General features: G+C 46.1%; 1 protein-coding gene across 1 annotated transcript; it reads left to right on the top strand.

Moving 5' to 3' along the window:
- Positions 1-17837: 17837 nt before the first annotated feature.
- LOC132894889 (uncharacterized) lies at positions 17838-21427 on the top strand. The gene has a single exon (XM_060935021.1). The coding sequence runs from the start codon at positions 17932-17934 to the stop codon at positions 20131-20133; it is 2202 nt and encodes a 733-aa protein (XP_060791004.1). The 5' UTR covers positions 17838-17931; the 3' UTR covers positions 20134-21427.
- The last annotated feature ends 220 nt before the right edge of the window (positions 21428-21647 follow it).

Genomic DNA, 21647 nt, shown 5'->3' with positions numbered 1-21647 from the left:
TGCTGAAAGAATATAACCTTCAGCGCCACTATGAGACTCTTCGTGCCGAAAAATACAACCACTTGCAAGGACAACAGAGAAGAGAGAAGGTGAATGAATTGTTGGCGGGTCTGAAGAAACAGCAGTCTGTGTTTACTCACAGCCGAGAGATCGGCGATGTTGCAGTGAAAGCTAGCTACCTTATTGCTAACGAAATTGCACTGGCTTCAAAACCATTCAGTGAGGATGAATTTGTGAAGACGTGCATGCTGAAGGCTGCAGAGATTGTGTGCCCTGAAAAGTGTCAGGCTTTTGCAAATATCAGTCTGACAAGAAAGTTTCAGACAGGATTTCTGATCTTTCGGCGGATGTGGACAGCCAAATGAAGCGCAAAGTAAAGTCATTTATTGCTTTTTCAGTTGCAATTGATGAAAGCACGGACATTACAAATGTTGCGCAACTGGCCATATTCATCCGCGGAGTTGATGACACTTTGACCGTCACCGAGGAGTTCTTGGAGCTGGTGCCAATGACAGATACCACAAAAGCAGGAGATATTTTCACTGCCCTCGTCGGAGAGCTGGACAGGGTCAGGGTCACTAATTTGAAGTGTTTTGTCACTGTGTTTTGTTTACTTGTGATGTGTACAGTTTTTGTGTACAATTTTCAGAATGTTCTTGTACTATTTTGAACCAAACTAAAGCAAAGAAAACAATCTGAAGTTGTCGTTATTTTTAAGCGATTATGCCATGATTTTACCGGTCCCGCCCACGCGGGAATGGATTTTCCTCCATGTGGCCCCTGAGCAAAATGAGTTTGACACCCCTGCCTTAACCCATCTGAAGTAGTGAACACACACACACAGAGCAGTGGGCAGCCAAACTACAGCGCCCAGGGAGCAGTTAGGGGTTAGGTAACTTGCTCAAGGGCACTTCAGCCCAAGGCCACCCCATGTTAACCTAACTGCATGCCTTTGAACTGTGGGGGAAATCGAAGTACCCAGAGGAAACCCACGTAGACGGGGAGAACATGCAAACTCCACACAGAAAGGCCCCCCCGTCAGCCACTGGGCTCAAACCCAGAACCTTCTTGCTGTGAGGCGACAGTGCTAACCACTGCACCACCCTAGGAAAAAAGTCTAGAAAAAGTGCTGTTCATATTTAAAAAAAAAAGCGAAGAAATTTGCCAATCTGAATGAAGCCACGACTACTGCTTGATTCCTGATGAGCTGTTTATGTTGATCCTAAATTGGACAGAAAGAGTTTGTGACTGCAGTAAAGTTGCTCAACATTGTACATTTGCCTGATATTCAGGAGCAAGAATGCAGGTGTTGAAAATAACATGAAATGCATACATTAACAATCAGTATAATGCCTTTACTCATCTTCTGGTGTTGCCCACGCTAAAGGTCACTAAAGGTTCATAGAGAAGGAGCTTTGGGACCAAAAAGTTGCTGGTTTGATTCCCTGGACCAACAGGATGGCTGAAGTGCCCTTCAGCAAGGCACCTAACTCCCAACTGCTCCCCAGGCTGCTCTGGGTGTGTTGTACTGTATGTCGCTCTGGATAAGAGCATCTGCAAAATTCCTGTAATGTAATGTAATATAATGTAATGTAATGTAATCCTCATGGGTGGATACAAATGAATTTATTTGTAAATCCTGTAATTTCAGAAAAAACTTTTGTATCCTACTTGTGGTCTTGAGTGTGTGTAAATTTATGCATAGAAGTTGAACAGGTAAACTGGAAGAGTGTCACTGATGTCTTAAGCTCTTCCTTGGTTTTATATGAATACAGCCTTTTTCAAATGTATTTGTCTACTTCAGAGCTGTTTCTGGCTCTCGTGCTGTTCACATTCACTCCCAGTGTTATCTGGATTTTGGAAAACTGTTTGGGGTGTCTTTTTCTTAAGTTACAATGGTGCTTGAAAGTTTGTGAACCCTTTAGAATTTTCTATATTTCTGTATAAATATGACCTAAAACATCATCAGATTTTCACACAAGTCCTAAAAGTAGATAAAGAGAACCCAATTAAATAAATGAGACAAAAATATTATACTTGGTCATTTATTTATTGAGGAAAATGAGCCAATGTTACACATCTGTGAGGGGCAAAAGTATGTGAACCTTTGCTTTCAGTATCTGGTGTGACCCCCTTGTGCAGCAATAACTGCAACTAAACGTTTCCGGTAACTGTTGATCAGTCCTGCACACCGGCTTGGAGGAATTTTAGCCCATTCCTCCGTACAGAACAGCTTCAACTCCGGGATGTTGGTGGGTTTCCTCACATGAACTGCTCGCTTCAGGTCCTTCCACAACATTTCGATTGGATTAAGGTCAGGACTTTGACTTGGCCATTCCAAAACATTAACTTTATTCTTCTTTAACCATTCTTTGGTAGAACGACTTGTGTGCTTAGGGTCGTTGTCTTGCTGCATGACCCACCTTCTCTTGAGATTCAGTTCATGGACAGATGTCCTGACATTTTCCTTTAGAATTCGCTGGTATAATTCAGAATTCATTGTTCCGTCAATGATGGCAAGCCGTCCTAGCCCAGATGCAGCAAAACAGGCCCAAACCATGATAGTACCACCACCATGTTTCACAGATGGGATAAGGTTCTTCTGCTGGAATGCAGTGTTTTCCTTTCTCCAAACATAACACTTCTCATTTAAACCAAAAAGTTCTGTTTTGGTCTCATCCATCCACAAAACATTTTTCCAGTAGCCTTCTGGCTTGTCCACGTGATCTTTAGCAAACAGCAGACGAGCAGCAATGTTCTTTTTGGGGAGCAGTGGCTTTCTCCTTGCAACCCTGCCATGCACACCATTGTTGTTCAGTGTTCTCCTGATGGTGGACTCATGAACATTAACATTAGCCAATGTGAGAGAGGCCTTCAGTTGCTTAAAAGTTACCCTGGAGTCCTTTGTGACCTCACTGACTATTACACGCCTTGTTCTTGGAGTGATCTTTGTTGGTCGACCACTCCTGGGGAGGGTAACAATGGTCTTGAATTTCCTCCATTTGTACACAGTCTCTCTGACTGTGGATTGGTGGAGTCCAAACTCTTTAGAGATGCTCTTATAACCTTTTTCAGCCTGATGAGCATCAACAACACTTTTTTCTGAGATCCTCAGAAATCTCCTTTGTTCGTGTCATAATACACTTCCACAAACATGTGTTGTGAAGATCAGACTTTGATAGATCCCTGTTCCTTAAATAAAACAGGATGCCCACTCACTCCTCATTGTCATCCCATTGATTGAAAACACCTGACTTTAATTTCACCTTCAAATTAACTGCTAATCCTAGAGGTTCACATACTTTTGCCACTCACAGATATGTAACACTGGATGATTTTCCTCAATAAATAAATGACCAAGTATTCTATTTTTGTCTTGTTTGTTTAACTGGGTTCTCTTTATCTACTTTTAGGACTTGTGTGAAAATCTGATGATGTTTTAGGTCATATTTATGCAGAAATATAGAAAATTCTAAAGGGTTCACAAACTTTCAAGCACCACTGTAAATAAATTTGTTGTGTTTCACTGATATGCCAACCTTGCCTTTGAATATTTTGCAAACAGGTGTTGTTTAAGCCATGTCCATTGTGTAAAATCCAGCAGTTCCATTTAACCAATGTTGTTGTTTTCAGGCACCAGCTTGACCTTGTTTTTTTGCCATGTTACAGCTAATGTGGGCTAAAAGAACTGCCTACTCTTGGCTGTTATCGGATTGTGTGTATGTCTGTCAGGATGAGCACAAGCTGGACTTAGTCATTCTGGTTCTTTAAACAACTTAAGGTGCCATGTCTGAGTATTTTCATTGCATCTGGCAAAAATGTTCAGCATCAAATCACATGTAATTTCTTTTGCTGTCCGATCGCATAAGACCATCATGTTGGGTGTGCCCGGGAATAGGAATGGGAGTGACTGTACAGGCCTATCCAGGACTTGCAGACCTTGTTGCACACTTTGCATGTGAACTGGGTGTTGAGGTTTAATGTTTCTGCCTCCAACTTCTTCCTCTCCCTTTTTGTAGCTGCAGTCAGGCCCCTCCTTCTGTCAGCCTCCAAGGTGCCCTTCTGGATGGCGAGGCGCCAAGTGGCTCGGTCTCGAGCTTGCCACTCCCAGTCCTCCACAGGAATGTTGCAAGAAGTTAGGTCTCTTTTGCACACATCTCTGAATCTCAGTGCTGGGCAGCTAACTTGCCTGGCACCAGTGGCCAGCTGACCATACAGGATATCTTTTGGCAGTCTTCCATCCTCCAAGCATCAGACATATCCAAGCCAGCGGAGGCATCTTTGGCTGAGCAGAGAGTACATGCTTGGGATTTTGGCGCGTTGCAAGATGTCATTATACGGTATGTGGTCCTGCCAGCTAATGCCAAGAATGCGTCCGAGGCATCGCATGTGGAAGGTGTTGAGTCGTTGTTCTTGGCACTTGTATGTAGTCCAGGTCTCGCTTCTGTACAGTATGATGCTGAGGACACAGGCCTGATAGACTTGGATCTTGGTGTGCTCTGTCAGAGATGGGTTCTCCCATACCCTTGTAGTCAATTTTGCCATGGTGGTGTTTGACATTCCTAGCCGCCTGTCAAGCTTGGTGTCAAGCGATAGGGTATTGTTGACTGTAAACCCCAGGTAAGTGAATGTATCCACCACTTCCAGGGTGACGTTGTTCATCCTGATAGGGGACTGCACTTGCACCTTGTACGCAGACACAAGTCTTCTTTAGGCTGACAGTAAGTCCAAACTGGATACATGCATCCACAAAGCGGTCACTCAGTCTCTGGAGGGCCTCCTCTGTGTGGGCTGTGAGTGCAGCGTTGTCCGCAAAGAGCAGCTCCCTGAGGAGTACTGTTCTCACTTTGGTCTTAGAGCGCAGTCGAGCCAGGTTGTATAGCTTGTTGTCTGACTTTGTATGCAGGTAAACTCCATCAGTGGATGTGTCAAAGGCATACAACAGGAGCAAGGAAAAGAAGATTCCGAACACAGTAGGTGCCAGAACACATCCCTGTTTCACTCCACTGTTGATGGGGAAGGAGTCTGATGTTGATCAGTCGAAGAGGACTGTACCTTTCATGCCCAGGTGAAAGGAAACCAGCATGCTGTGGAGTCTTGGGGGGCATCCAGTCTTCCTGAGGAGTCTGAAAAGTCCTTCTTTGCTGACTATGTCAAAGGCTTTGATATCTCTGTAAAAACAGATCATGGTGACATTTTAATTGTTCATGATCTAAGACAATCATATTGCCCACCCCTATTTGATATCTCTTATGTACTTAGTTTAATGTACTGGTTATTTTTCAATTATTAGAACAGTCAAAATATCATGTGGAGTGACCATTTGATCATTAGTGAAATTTTGAAAACATTACTGAAATTGCTCTAAATCATTTTATGTTTTATTTTAACATATTTAGCATGACTTCAAAAGGATTACATAGTATTAATGCAAAGCATTTTTTGTAGCTCTTTCATAATTCATGAACAAAATTCGTCAGAAGTTGTCCAAATATCTTCTATTCATGAGAAGAATATTTTGAGACTTTTTAAACTGAAACAAATTCAATTAAAAATAAATTATAGCAACATATTAAGGATCACTGGAAAGATTTAGAAGGTTTAGAAGCCTTTTGGAAAATTTTCACCTTTTTAAAAGTACACAGCCTTTCGATTTCATAAAATCGGTGAAATTTAGTACCCTCTGAAATTTGGTCATTGTGATATATGTTTATTTTTGTAATATCTCAAAAAACAAAAAACAGGCCATTCTGTGGCTGGGAAGTTATTTAATTTGAGGGGATTCCTGAGCAAATAATGTGCATGGAATCGCTCACTTAGCACAGTCAAGCAGACAGAGGAAGTCCATGTGCGCATGCACAGGTTTACCTTCTTCTTCTTCTTTTGGGTTTTACAACAGCTGGCATCCAGTGTTGCATTACTGCTATCTACAGGTTTACCTTGACTGTGCACTGACAGTTACATCATTCTGTCGCTAAACGAACAGCTGATCACACCGACGTGCTTGCTGACCGCCGATATTTATTAGTTTGGTCCTGCGTTTCCTTTCCTTCGCAACATAATGTCTTTTCTTCTTGCTTTCTGTTACTGTAGTCGGTCTTTCACGTTTCATTCGCGTCCTCAATTTCCCTCTCCTGTTTCAAATTTGTATCCCACAATGCCTTGTGTGAATGGGGAAAGCCCACCACGTGATGCATGACATAGTGTCTTGAATTGGGTCATGGTGAAGCCAAAAAAAAAAAAAAACAGTGGAGAATTTAGGGCCACGTGGCCCTAAATTCATTAATTGTTCTATTTAAAATAATAATAATAATAAAATTGGAAGTCTGTGATTCAAATTCAGTAGCTTTCAGTTCACTAAACAAAAATAATTGGGTGTCAGGGAAAATTCTTTTTATGACCTACACTTGAAAAATCTGAAAGGCAGTATAGCAGTAATATGTTATATTAGGGTGCTAATCAGAACCTACCCAAAATCTGAACTTTAAAATTCTTTTCTTCGTAAAAATGGAACTGGAATTAATTTGTTGCAAGTTTACAACAAGGTGTGTAATACCATATGTCAGACTCAGATTACATTACAAATCAGAGACCAGTATTTACAAACCACAACAAAGTTACTCCATCTGTTAGTTTTACAAGCCCATGTCAATAACACTATTGTGCTGAGCATCATTGTACCTACTCAGTGGTGATTCTATAATTTTCCACTCACAGAGGAAGTAGATGGTAGCCAGGTTTGTAGTACTCGAGTCTGACTCCTACCCTAATTTTAAAGACGCGTGACTTGACTTGGACTTGAGCACTGATGACTCGGACTTGGACTCGGACTCGTGCATTAACTGCATTTGGACACAAGGACTTGGATTTTTTCTTTATTTTTTCTAACATGCCATAATAATTTGGCATAAGATATTTATATCTACATAAATTTTTATACTAATTTTGTGCAAGAGAATGCACATTCACCTGTTCATACATCATGTTCAGGAACAAATTGACATTAATGGCGTTAAAATGCCTGGAGAGAAGCCCCTAGGATTGTACATTTTGCTTATACAGACTTCTCGTGCAGTGGGAAAAAAATGCACTGCTATGTGTTCCATATGTAGAAGAACTATCGAGGAGACGACGGGGACAACCTTGAACTTCAATTGCCATTTGGCAAGACTCCACCCAGAGAAGTGAGTGACACACTATGTTCATTGCTCTGTTGATAGCAGGGCTTGCTGAGCGATGAACTAGCTAGTGTTAACCCTCCCTCATGTTATTTGCCCTGTTGATAGTGGGCGAGGCTTGCTGAGCAATGAACAAGCTTTTTAGCTGTAGCCTATTAACTAAAATGGGGCAGTCAAGCAGTAACATTAGTCCAACACAGTAGCAGAGATGGTTTCACATAAAGGCAGCAACAGCCACCGTCAAATGGTGCAGTTGGAGAGGCTGTCCACACGGCAACAGATTCAGGTGAATCTGATAAAATTGTTTATCGTTTCGGCCTGGCGTCCACACGGCACCGGCATTTTGGGTGCCTCAAAACGATATTTTTTGAGAACGGGTTCCAGAATGGAAAAATCTGGCAACGACGCCATTGTGAAGTCGTCTGGATGAGTAGAACGGATTTGTTTACGATGACGTCACAACCACATGACTAGAACAAGCCCTCAGGTGTTGCAGGTGCCGCTGCCAGTCATTACTATAAATGATAATATCGTCGAGATAAGCGGCCGCATAGGTGGCGTGGGGCCGGAGGACCCTGTCCATCAGCCGCTGAAACGTAGCGGGCGCCCCAAACAGCCCAAACGGAAGTGTGACGAACTGGTGTAAGCTGAACGGTGTGGAAAAGGCCGTTTTCTCCCGGGATAATGGAGTCAAGGGGATCTGCCAATATCCCTTCGTCAAATCCAGTGTCGAGTAAAAGTGAGCCGTGCCTAGTCGATCGAGCAGCTCATCAATACGAGGCATTGGGTACACGTCGAATTTAGACACCACGTTGACTTTTCTATAGTCCACACAGAACCGGACCGACCCGTCGGCCTTGGGAACCAAGACCACCGGGCTGCTCCAGTCACTGTGGGACTCCTCGACGATGCCCATTTCGAGCATGGCCTGAAGTTCTTCCCGAACCACCTTTTTTTTGTGTTCGGGTAGCCTATAAGGGCAGCTACGCACTACCACCCCCGGGGGCATCTCTATGTGATGTTCTATGAGGTTAGTGCGACCGGGCAGGGGCGAGAACACATCCGAAAACTCGGCCTGCAACTGGGCGACCTCCGTGAGTTGGGTCGAGGAGAGGTGGTCTCCACAGGGGACCGGAGAGGTACGTGATGCCAATGTCCCTTTTTGAACCTCCGGCCCCAGCTCCGCCTTCTCTGGAACTACCGACACCAACGCCACGGGGACCTCCTCGTTCCAGAGTTTAAGTAGATTGAGGTGGTAGATCTGTAGTGCCCCCTCCCTGTCCGTTCGCCTTACCTCATAGTCGACGTCCCCGACTCGCCGTGTGACCTCAAAGGGTCCTTGCCACTTGGCGATTAATTTGGAGCTCGACGTGGGCAACAAGACGAGTACCTTATCTCCCAGAGTGAACTCTCTAAGGCGCATGCCCTTGTTGTACAGGCGGGCTTGCCGTTCCTGGGCCTGCCGCAAATTCTCCTGAGTTAGGTGGGTGAGCGTGTGGAGTTTTGCGCGCAGGTCCATAACGTACTGAATTTCGTTTTTACTCTGTGAAGGTCCCTCCTCCCAATTTTCCCGCAGTACATCTAAGATGCCGCGCGGCTTACGCCCATATAATAATTCAAACGGGGAGAACCCCGTGGAGGCTTGGGGGACCTCTCGCACTGCAAATAACAAGGGTTCGAGCCACTTATCCCAGTTACGTGCGTCCTCACTTACGAATTTTTTGATTATATTTTTGAGGGTGCGATTGAACCGTTCAACTAAACCGTCCGTTTGTGGGTGATAAACGCTGGTGCGGATCGGCTTAATACCCAGTAGCCCATACAGTTCGCTCAGTGTTCGTGACATAAACGAGGTGCCTTGGTCAGTCAGAATCTCTTTCGGGATTCCAACCCGGGAGATGACGTGGAAGAGGGCCTCTGCAATACTGTGTGCTGAGATATTGCGAAGAGGCACCGCTTCCGGGTATCGCGTTGCATAGTACACCAGAACCAATATAAAGCGGTACCCTCGTGTTGACCGATCTAATGGCCCGACGAGATCCATCCCAATTCTTTCGAACGGGGTCTCGATTAATGGTAGGGGGCGCAAGGGCACTTTTGGAATGGCCGCTGGATTTACTAACTGGCATTCGCGGCACGCCGTACACCACTTACGGATGTCGCCGCGAATCCCCGGCCAATAAAATCGGGCCATTATCCGGGCTAGTGTCTTATCCTGCCCTAGGTGTCCAGCCATGGGATTAAAGTGAGCCGCCTGGAATACCAATTCCTGGTGGCTCTTTGGAATTAATAACTGTGTGACTCGCTCTTTTGTCTGAGTGTCCTGCGTCACTCGGTATAATCTATCCTTCAAAATGGAAAAATAGGGGAAGGACGGGGTGGCGTTCGGCTGGAGCGTTTGACCATCGATTACTCTCACTTGGTCAAACGCGTGTCGCAGAGTCTCGTCTCGCGATTGTTCTAGTGGGAAATCCGCGAGGGATTCCCCAACAGAAAGAGGAGGAGCCAGCGGCTCCTCGCTCTGTCGTGGAGATGACATAGACGGCTCTGCGACCGCAGCTCCAGCCAAAGTGACACCGGGACCTCCCCCTGTCAAACGGCAGGACCCACTCTTTACTAGGCATGTCATCAAACCCTGAAATCCCGGCCAATCAGTCCCCAAAATTAAAGAGTGGGTAAGGCGAGGATTAACCGCCGCCTTTACTATAGATTTTTCCCCTCTGAAATATATGTGGACCGACACCAAAGGGTATCTGTGAACATCCCCATGCACACACAACACCTTCACCCCCTGTGCTCCCCCCAATGCCTCGTCTTGCACCAGGCTTTGGCGGATCGAGGTCTGATTGCAACCCGAATCCACCAACCCCTGATATGTAGCCCCTTGTACACTCATGCGATACGCTCCGGCCTGATCGAGGGCAGCTTCTGGCGCGTCGGGGATCCGAACCACCGCGCCCACCTCAATTGCTGCGCACTGTTGCTGCAGGTGGCCCGGTTCCCCGCAGTGCCAGCAAACCGGCCCGGGCCTTCCCTCTGCAGCTGTGCTCTGGGGCTCACTCACCTGAGGGGGGGAGAGACAGACACAGAAGGGAGAAACAGGAGGGCACCACGGGTGCGGCGAGCCGGCTGGGGTAGAGCCGGCCCCCGCCTCCGTGGTGGGGGAATGGGGCGAGGACGGGACACAGAAGGGGGGGAGGAAGAGAGAGAGAAGAGGAGAGAAGAGACGCCGTCATCAGCCGTCCTGCCGCCGGAACAGCCACCAAATGATCCTCCGCCAGTCCTACGGCCTGATCCAGCGACGCCGGGCGGTGGCACTGGACCCACTCTGCTGTTCCGGCTGGTAAGCGGGCGATGAATTGCTCCAGCACCACCTGATCGATGATTCCCTCGGCGTCGCGATCGTCGGCCCTCAGCCAACGCCAGCAGGCGTCCCGGAGCTGCTGGCCGAATGCGAACGGCCGGCCGACTTCCTCCATCCGCAGCGCGCGGAAGCGCTGGCGCTGTTGTTCGGGCGTGCGCCCCACGCGCTGGAGGACGGCCCGGTGAAGGTCCACGTAGGCCAGCCGGCGGTCGGCGGGGAGCTGTAGTGTGGCCAGCTGCGCCTCTCCCGTCAGGAGGGGGAGGAGGCGCGCCGCGCGCTGCTCCATCGGCCACCCCGAGGCTTCGGCGACCTGCTTGAACAAGGTGATAAACGCCTCGGGGTCATCCTGCGGGCCCATCTTGGTCATGGTGAGGGGAGACAGGCCCGCGGCCGGGGCGCTGGTGGACCCCGCCGACGCGAGGAGATGCCGGAACGCCTCACGATCTTCCTGCTGGGCCAGCACCAGGGCTTCCAAGCGGCGCTCCTGCTCCTTTCGGAGCGTGACGAGTGCCTGGTGCTGGCTCTGCTGAGCCGTGGCGAGGGCGTGGACCAAGTCCGCGAACGGGGAGGATTCCATGGGACTGCAAGCTTGGTGCTCCACCTTTCCCGGGTTTCGGCACCACTGTAGCGCTTACGGCCTGTGGGTGGAGCACAGAGGATGGCAGGACAACGCTTTAGATATAGAGAAGGCTTTTATTTCTCAACTTTTCAGTTAAATCGCCAGTTTCTAGTATGCGCCGTAACACACACACACACACACACACACACACACACACACACACACACTCTGTGTTCTGGTCCCAGGTTGCGCTCCCTCTGCTCTCCCTCTGCCTCCTTAAATAGGGAGCGGTTACTGGGAAAACACACAAAACACAGGTTAATCACCGTCAGGTGTAGCGATTCTGCCACTCACCTTCCCTGGCTCCGCCCTCCTGTCACAGACCGGCGCTTGACCACGCCCCCGCTGCCACACCCATGCAAATGTGAGTCATATTTATTTGATCATTTATACCATTGTACATTGGGAGAAATTGGCTGGCCTACCAAAGGAGTAGATGTACCTGGCTTTGGCTCTCGTCCCTATTGTGCAAATTCTGGGTCCAAATTTGACAACATGGCAGAGAAATTTAGGCTTCATTTCTATAGAATGGAAGGCAATGGAGCCACACCATCCATGCTTTTTTTTTAAACAGTCAATGAGTTAAAGCAACAGTCCCTCAAAATGTCTGTGCATGTTCCTGCACAAGATGAACTTTGTTCTATAACAAAAGAAAAATAAATTTAGTTCAAATCCTATACAGATGTTGCTAGTTTTGGACAGCATGCTTCAGGTTAATTGGGACAGTCCTTCTGTCCATCCATCCATCTATCTATCTATGGTTGCTGGTGCCAAATAGGCTGGATTTTTTTATTAGTATTTTAGAAACTGCTGATCTCCTGGGATGCTCACAAACAACATTCCATGAAAATTTAACCAATGAGAGGCAGCTCTGCAGTCAGAAAGGCCTTGTTGATTAGAAAGTTCAGAGGAAAATAGCCAGACTGGTTTGAGCTAACAGGAAGGCTATGGTAAGCATTCTTAAGCACTCTTTCCAACCGTAGTTATCAGGAAAGAATCTCAGAATGCACAACACATCGAAGCTTGAGGCAGATGTTCTACAACAGCAAAAGACCACATCAGATTCCACTCCTGTCAGTCAAGAACAGGAATCTGAGGCTATCATGAGCACTGAAGTGGGCACATGCTCACTGAAACTGAAGAGAAAATCAGAAAAGCATATTATGTGAATGAATATATTTTTTGTTAGTCCTGTGTGTTCAAAATATACAAATTTGACATCAATTCACAGATGTGCTTTAAAATCCCTGTTGCTGTGACTGCATGAAGATTATAAAATGTTATTTACCTTTGAATGGTATTTCTAAATGTGATTTTTTTTTTTTTTACATAGTCTGTACATAGTGAATTTTAGAAATGATGGTGTTGAATTAGGACAATACTGACAATACTCCAAAACCCTGGTATTATTATTGTGTTAAGACATTAGAATATCACTTAGACTAATATTTTATGAAGTAAGCTTTCTTTCATGCAACACTGGAGCATATCAAGTCAAGTCAAGTTTATTTCTATAGCGCCTTTAACAATAGACATTGTCGCGAAGCAGCTTTACAGAATTTGAATGACTTTAAACATGAGCTAATTTTATCCCTAATCTATCCCCAATGAGCAAGCCTGTGGCGATGGTGGTAAGGAAAAACTCCCACAGACGACATGAGGAAGAAACCTCAAGAGGAACCAGACCCAAAAAGGAACCCATCCTCATTTGGGCAACAACAGACAACAAGATTATAACATTAATAGTTTTAACATGAAGTCAGTTTCGTTGATATTATAACTCTTCATTGATGGAAACTTGAGTGCAAAACTGTTCATGACAACTGCAGTCCTAAAGTTAGCAAGTCAACTTTAGTCCTCAGCCATAAAAGCATTACTGTAAGTGTCCAGAGCGTCTTCCAAGTGCAACTTTCGACTGTCCATTTGTGGCCATCCTCCACAGGCGCGATGTGATGTCACTTTTTGATGCTGTAAATAATGACACTGTCAGAAATAGGGGTACAGTAGGAGTTCATTTCTTTTTCCTTCAAGGTACAATCTACACTAATGTACAGTGGTGCTTGAAAGATTGTGAACCCTTTAGAATTTTCTATATTTCTGCATAAATATGACCTAAACATCATCAGATTTTCACACAAGTCCTAAAAGTAGATAAAGAGAACCCAGTTAAACAAATCTCATTATCTCTAGCCGCTTTATCCTTCTACAGGGTCGCAGGCAAGCTGGAGCCTATCCCAGCTTATAACTGTTGATCAGTCCTGCAAACCGGCTTGGAAGAATTTTAGCCCATTCCTCTGTACAGAACAGCTTCAACTCTGGGATGTTGGTGGGTTTCCTCACATGAACTGCTTGCTTCAGGTCCTTCCACAACATTTCGACTGGATTAAGGTCAGGACTTTGACTTGGCCACTCCAAAACATTAACTTTATTCTTCTTTAATCATTCTTTGGTAGAATGACTTGTGCGCTTAGGGTCGTTGTCTTGCTGCATGACCCACCTTCATGGACAGATGTCCTGACATTTTCCTTTAGAATTCACTGATATAATTCAGAATTCATTGTTCCATCAATGATGGCAAGCCATCCTGGCCCAGATGCAGCAAAACAGGCCCAAACCATGATACTACCACCACCATGTTTCACAGATGGGCTAAAGTTCTTATGCTGGAATGCAGTCTTTTCTTTTCTCCAAACAGAACGCTTCTCATTTAAACCAAAAAGTTCTATTTTGGTCTCATCTGTCCACAAAACATTTTTCCAATAGCCTTCTGGCTTGTCCACATGATCTTTAGGAAACTGCAGACGAGCAGCAATGTTATTTTTGGAGAGCAGTGGCTTTCTCCTTACAACCCTGCCATGCACACCCTTGTTGTTCAGTGTTCTCCTGATGGTGGATTCATGAACATTAACGTTAGCTAATGTGAGAGAGGCCTTCAGTTGCTTAGAAGTTACCCTGGGGTCCTTTGTGACCTCGCTGACTATCACACGCCTTGCTCTTGGAGTGATCTTTGTTGGTCGACCACTCCTGGGGAGGGTAGCAATGGTCTTGAATTTCCTCCATTTGTACACAATCTGTCTGACTGTGGATTGGTGGAGTCCAAACTCTTTAGAGATGATTTTGTACCTTTTTCTAGCCTGATGAGCATCAACAACGCTTTTTCTGAGGTCCTCAGAAATCTCCTTTGTTCATGCCATGATACACTTCCACAAACGTGCTGTGAAGCTCACACTTTGATAGATTCCTGTTCTTTAAATAAAACAGGGTGCCCACTCACACCTGGTTGTCATCCCATTGATTGAAAACACCTGATTCTAATTTCACCTTCAAATGAACTGCTAATCCTAGAGGTTCACATACTTTTGCCACTCACAGATATGTAATATTGGATCATTTCCCTCAATAAATAAGTGACCAAGTATAATATTTTTGCCTCGTTTGTTTAACTGTCAGGGCATCTGTCCATGAACTGAATCTCAAGAGAAGGTGGGTCATGCAGCAAGACAACGACCCTAAGCACACAAGTCGTTCTACCAAAGAATGGTTAAAAAAGAATAAAGTTAATGTTTTGGAATGGCCAAGTCAAAGTCCTGACCTTAATCCAGTCAAAATGTTGTGGAAGGACCTGAAGTGAGCAGTTCATATGAAGAAACCCACCAACATCCCAGAGTTGAAGCTGTTCTGTACGGAGGAATGGGCTAAAATTCCTCCAAGCCAGTGTGCAGGACTGATCAACAGTTACCGGAAGCGTTTAGTTCTTTATCTACTTTTAGGACTTGTGTGAAAATCTGTGTGAATACCACTAGGGCTCATTATTGGACCTCAAGGTGTACCTTTTTAGGGCCAGAAAGATACATCGATGTTCCCAAGCAGTGTATAAAGGGTACTTTATAGGGTACTGGCTTAATGATGAGCCGTTGTACACCTAAAGATGTACTTTGTTTTCTGAGAATGTATGCATAAGCGGTTTTATTTTTTCTTTCTATTTTCCCCCTACTGTACATAAAGAAAGAGTGAGATGATGACAGTGTGATTTAGATAAAGATAGTGATTGTACATTCAAGTCTCATGCTGTGAAAAAGAACATTCATTCATGCTGTGAATTTAAAAAGTGTCATTGTACAGATAGAAGGTTCATTGTATGCAAAAATAGAAATCTTATTTTACAAAAAAGAGAAACATGGTTTTAAGATTTACTGAGCACAATTTATTTTATGTTTAGGCTATTGAGACAATGTTTATCTCATTGTATTTATGCTCAATGTATTTTGTTTCGGTTTTAAATAAACTAAACAAAACATTTTGAACGCTTAAATATTGCCATGTTTTGTCCTTATATGTGCCCCCCTGGGGCGGCACGGTGGTGTAGTGGTTAGCGCCGTCGCCTCACAGCAAGAAGCTCCGGGTTCGAGCCCCGTGGCCGGCGAGGGCCTTTCTGTGCGGAGTTTGCATGTTCTCCCCGTGTCCGCGTGGGTTTCCTCTGGGTGCTCTGGTTTCCCCCACAGTCCAAAGACATGCAGGTTAGGTTAACTGGTGGCTCTAAATTGACCGTAGGTGTGAATGTGAGTGTGAATGGTTGTCTGTGTCTATGTGTCAGCCCTGTGATGCAGGCCCGGCGCCATGGGGGGGCAAAAGGGGGCGTCACCCCCTCGTGGCTACAGCCCCGCCCCCTCAACGGAGACTCAGATCACTTAATTGTTTTCTTAATTGTTATTGTGGGTGTATGTGTGAAATGCTGACACAGCCGCGCACACACAGACCTGTGATAAGGACAAGGGTCGTGCGGGCGGGGGTTTTACATGCACACTTACAAGTGCACTGTCTCTGCAATATCCTGCAATATGCAGTCAGTTTACGGGAGTAGTCTTTCCCCCACCGAATTAAACGAATTCAATCACAATATTGTGAATCCATTTTCTTTCTTTGTAGGCTAAGTTTATCTCCGTTTATGTTGGTGTATGTGTTCATATATGGTCCGCTTTGTGCGCAAATAGCGTAAGAATATGTGTCGTTGACGTCACCCCCCATGCAGCGGGGGTGAAAATTCATCACTTCAGAGTGTTTAGTCCCCTACACGCCTAAACTGGGATCGCGGATGAAGTGGTTAGCATTGACTCGGTGCGAGTCAGGAAGGCTATTACTGGTGCAGCCGCGGGGTCTGTTGATTTTTTTAAATTATGATTTTGTCCGCCGAGCCAAGTACCTTAGACTTGCATTGACGTTTTGTTTTCATGCCGCGGAGCTATTTGTATGTATTTTAAATGTAAAGGACTTGCCTGTAGGTTTGTGTGTGTTGTTTTATGTTTGGCATCTTTCCGATTGTAACGCGTGTCTGTGAGAAAATCGGAGGGGGTTAACAGGTGGGCACGGGTGTTGATAAAGCGCAACTGCCCTGGTAATATGTCACATGATTTTCCCGGACTAATGCCGCTTTTCCACTACAAACGCGGCTGAGTCGGGCTGAGCCGTGCCGTGCTGAGTCGAGCTGAGCGGGGCTGTTGGAGTTGCATTTCGACTACAACCGCGCTGAACCGTGCTGGCTGGAAGTGGGTGGACACATTGGGTGGAGTTAACGAAAGTGGGTGGACGTCGCGTGATGTCGTTAAGCAGCGCAAACAGTGACATCAGTGATCTTTTAAGCGGTAGTCTCACGACCCGAATAGTAAACAATAAACATGGAGGACATGGAGTCGTTAGTGTTGCTGGTCTTGGTGCTGTGGCTTGTTGTCACCGACAACGCGGACAGATACTGGCAAGAGCGTATAGATGAGGGGAGGCGCATAAGGCTTCAGAAATTCTCGTAATTCTTCTCCTTCCGGGTTTGCGGTGTTTACAGATCCCAGCGCGCTCGCGGGGCGTGTGTGGGCATGTGAGGACACTCCTCCTCACCAATCAGTGCACAGGGGAGTGTCTGCTCACGCCCCCAGCCTCACTCGGCACGGCTTGGCTCGCTTCAGCCCCACTCCAAAACGGTGCGAGTTTTAGGGGCTAAGCAGGGCTGAAGCGAGCTGAGTCGTGCTGGTTTTTGGTAGTCGAAACGCGAGCCGTGTCGGGCTGAAGTGAGCTGAAGCGAGCTGAAGTGAGCTGAAAAAGGGTAGTGGAAAAGGGCCATAAAGCAACCTTCGGGGCCGTGGTTTTGTGGTTGGCGCAGTTAATTGTTTGAAACACGTTGTCAGACCGCCATCACTACTACACACTATATGAAAAATATTTGCCCCCTTGCGATTTCTAATTGCCCCCTTAGTAAACTGTTCCTGGCGCCGGGCCTGCTGTGATGACCTGGCGACTTGTCCAGGGTGTACCCCGCCTTTCGCCCGTAGTCAGCTGGGATAGGCTCCAGCTTGCCTGCGACCCTGTAGAACAGGATAAAGCGGCTAGAGATCATGAGATGAGATGAGATGAGATGTGCCCCCCTGCAAAAACACTGGCCCCACCTCGGCCCCCCTAGTAATTTTGGTCTAGAACCGCCACTGAGTGTCTGAGAAAATGTAACAGAGTTTTCCACACAGTTGGTGGTTTCACTTTGTTAATGTTGAACTGAAAACGTCTGAGTCATTGTTTACATTATCGAGTGTACATTCCAGAAACATCAGCTCCGTGCAGTCTGTCCCTCATCCAACCCACGCAGGTGTGCAGGTGGAGCTCGGAACGTGCACGCGCACTGCGTGTGGGCGGGGTCTGTGCTCGCGCGGCTGAGAAGCCTGACAGGTTTCCGACCTCGTGAACTTCGGTACTGGTCGAGGCTCGCGCGCACGGTTTTCCAGTGAGCCAGCATGGCCGCCGGTTTGAGCCAGCAGTCGGTGTTGTGCTTTCTCTTGCGCAACGGAGGAAAGGTGCGCAACGCGGACCTGCTGACACACTTTAAAGTGTTTTTACGGGAGCATGAGGACCGAGTGCTGAACCGCGAGCTCTTTAAAAGGTACGTAAACGCCGTGGCTACGGTGAAGCAGGAGGGCGGGGTTTCTTATGTCCTGTTAAAGAAAAAGTATCGACCGCATCTCGGAGACGTCGCCACCAGCGCGGCCTCGGCGAGCAGTCAGCCTGATAAGAAGCAGGAAGGCGTTGGACACAGCCAGCCAGAAGTGTGTGCTGTTCAACCTAAACACAGTGAAGATCCCACTCTGAAACCTCAGCACTCACAAGTTCACAACACAGAACCAATCTTGTCAGTTGCAGGGATTGTAAACAACAACAACAACAACCATATTGACAATATTTATTTGGACCACCAACCATGGGAACAAAACGTGTCCTCGGTCCCCAGCCAAGACGGAGACATAAACGCATGCACTCTGGGTGTGTCTTCATTTACTATAGACTCAAGTCGGAGCGGCCAGAGCTTTGACCAGCCGTTGGAGGTAAAAAGAACAGCGGAGAAGGCAAATCCTGAACACAATGGAGTTCACGGTGCCAAACCTGGACAATTGCAAGAAGCAGATGGCTGCTTTTATCCCCCTCCAGATTATGCACACTGTGAGGTAAGCGTGACCCGTCTGTCCAAGGACACAGCACAGAAAAACACCCTGCCGGACTCTTTCCAGTCGTTTGACGAGAATCCGTCTTATGCTTGGCCTTTTCCGATCACCCTGAGACAGTCACAGATTTCTACGTCCAGTCCATGTTTAAATGAAATCCCTAGTGATGCTTCCTACTTTGATTCTTATAGACAGGAAGGCCTCAGCCAGAGCAATGATAGTATGCTCAGCTCAGATTGCTACGGTCAGGCCACAAGTATTTACATCCATGAACCGGAACCCTATGGAGCGACAGCAGCAGGTCCAGTCAGTCCTGCTTCTCAGAGGAACAGTCACATGCGTATGGCTTCCAGTTACCTGGAGCCCAAATGCCTCCAAGGCCTGTCCTCTAGTCAAAATAGCCTCTTCCTGCCTTCTTCCATTAACTCTGACTGGCCTCGAGCATTTCCCCAGGATAACTGGTCCAGTGATGATGCCCTGAATTATTTTGGTGGTGTTTTGACAGAAGGTGGAGAGCAGACTTGGACTGGCACTCATCGTTCCCATGATGTCCGGCTACTATCACAGCTACATCGCCAGGAATGCCAGCTCACACCCTTGCACCACTCAACTGGGCACCTTCTTGACGAAAAACCTCAAGCACCTTTTCCAAGTTCGGCACCGGATGAGAGGACCCACAACAGACCTGTCGCCCGGCGGTTGTCTCAGCGCCTGCGAAGCCGGATGTGTCGAAGCCTGGGAGCAGATCTGGACCAAGCATTTCGGGAGGATGGGGACTCAGCCCGGCTCAAACGACTGCACCGGATTACCTCTTTTCTTAATGTTTCCTCCAGCCGAACCCACAGCTCCCTCGACAGCATGTCCCCTGCCAGCTCTGTTCGCAGCCTGGGTAATGACTCATCGTCCTACTGTCACAGAAACACCCAGGTTCCCCTGGAGGCCCAGGAGCACGAGTGGTTTGTGAAAGCAGCTGCAGGAATCTGGCCTGATATTTACTGTCTTTTCAGAGAGGATCCAAGCCTGCTGGCCAAACGGGACTTTGTGTCAGGATATACCGTACTGCACTGGATTGCCAAGCACGGAGACCACCGGGTGTTGAACACACTGTGGTATGGTGTGCACAAAGCAGGGATGACGCTGAATGTCGATGCTAAGACCACATGTGGTTACACACCACTGCACCTCGCTGCTATTCATGGCCACAAAAATCTGCTGCGGGTCCTAGTGCACAAGTTCAAGGCTAACGTGGCGCTCAGGGACAACAGTGGTAAGAGGCCTTGGCAGTATCTGGAAAAAAACAAAGACGAGGATCTGTTGGTGTTACTTGGTGCGCCCCCACGGATGACTGGGGGTAGTGTAGGGGCACAGTGGTCATTCGATAGACGCCCAGTGACACATGTCAACAGATCAGCAGCTACAGTGAAAAGACACTCGTCACTCGCTGCATTATTCAAACACAAATACCAACTTCGAGTTTCTGCCAGTTCAGAGTCCCTCTAATAGAAACATGGTCTCGGGGTTTAGTTTTGGGAAACTGGAACACTGCACAATTTAGTTAAATCTGACTGCAATGCTTTTGTCTCTTAGGACTGTTTTCCCAACTATATTAGAGATGCCCGAGTTTGTCTTGCAGGAATATTGCTTTCATATTTTGGTTTTGGATTTCATGATGAAAGTACTTGCACATTTACCACTTGTTCCTCCTTTAGCTGAAAGCAACAAATGGGTTACTAACGGTAAAGGTTCAACAGTTCACTTTTTGCAACTTTAGCATACAGTATTGAGAGGCTGTTTGTAAAAAGGCTGTGTGGTTATCTTGCACAATATATTAAAACATTTTGGGTGCTTTACAAGTCGCAGGTTTTCTCTTTCTCTTATTCGGGACGGTGTAGTTTACCAAGGAGCAGTCCCCTCACTATAGGACAGTACTGAAGTGTGTATACTGGGTGCCATTGTGTTTGTTCTTCCATAAGTAACTTGTGTTCTACCAGTCACCTTTTGCTCCTGCACATCCTTAGCATTGATTAATAATAAATAATCATGTATCTAATCCTGTATTTCTACTCTTGGTTTTCATAAAAGGGTTTGACTGCTGTGAGGCCCGGTTTTTCTTTTTCTTTTCTCAAATTGAACTCGAAGGGGAATTTGCTTCTTGACCTATGTGGCTTAATCTAGAGAAAAATCCTGACTTAGAAAAAAGCCACCCAACTTCTGCCAAAGCTTCTCTCCAGTGCTCTTTCTCTTTCCTCGTTAAACTTCCAGGAACGTGATTAAGTACCTAATGATGTGAAGAATGAAGCGACAATACCTCCAATATCCTTCCACAGTTCTTCGTGTATGTAAGACGTTGCCATGTTATCTAGTTTAGCTATGATTATGACTTTATTTCTAAACAGCCTCCATAAGATTGCATTTGAGATTTTTCCTACAAGTTTAAAGTACCCCTTTTTTTTTTTTTTTTGCAAATACATTATAGTATTTGTGTGTGTGTACATTTCAAATGAATATCGTATTATTATTATTATTATTATTGGAGATAAGGGTTGTATTCAAAGATATCTGCTATAAGACCGCTTGATGTAAGCCTTCAACTCTCACTGTATGGGTTTAATAATTTACCATCAGGCCCCTGTGTTTATTCTGGAATGCACTGAATAAAAAATGGAGATCTTGAAGATTTTACTGTTAGAAAAGAACATTCCACTTTGGTTGTTGCTCAGGTGATACCAAGGCAACCTCTACTTGGATATATTGTATTTTAAAGCTTTCTCATTAAACTCATTCACTCTCACTATCTCACTCTTTCTCCCTCGGTCCTCTGTAGTTTTCTGGTCTATTGGTGTATGGAATGAAAGGATTATATGTTCAAGCTTGCCCAAGTTTATATCAAGTTTACTGAAGTATGCTGAAAACGTGCTTTGTGCTGCTGCTGTCAAAGAAGAGACCCAAAAAAAAAAGGGACTAATGATGCACTTAATGGACCCTGCAAGATTTAAAGCTTTTAACAAAACAAA

This window comes from Neoarius graeffei, chromosome 12 (genome assembly GCF_027579695.1).
Source record: "Neoarius graeffei isolate fNeoGra1 chromosome 12, fNeoGra1.pri, whole genome shotgun sequence".
NCBI lineage: Eukaryota > Metazoa > Chordata > Actinopteri > Siluriformes > Ariidae > Neoarius > Neoarius graeffei.
Note: the sequence above shows the minus strand (reverse complement) of the source record. Positions and strands in the feature narration are given on the sequence as shown.

What these genes read in the sequence shown, in the direction of transcription:
- LOC132894889 (XM_060935021.1), top strand. Translation starts at nt 17,932, where the DNA reads ATGGCCGCCGGTTTGAGCCAGCAGTCGGTGTTGTGCTTTCTCTTGCGC.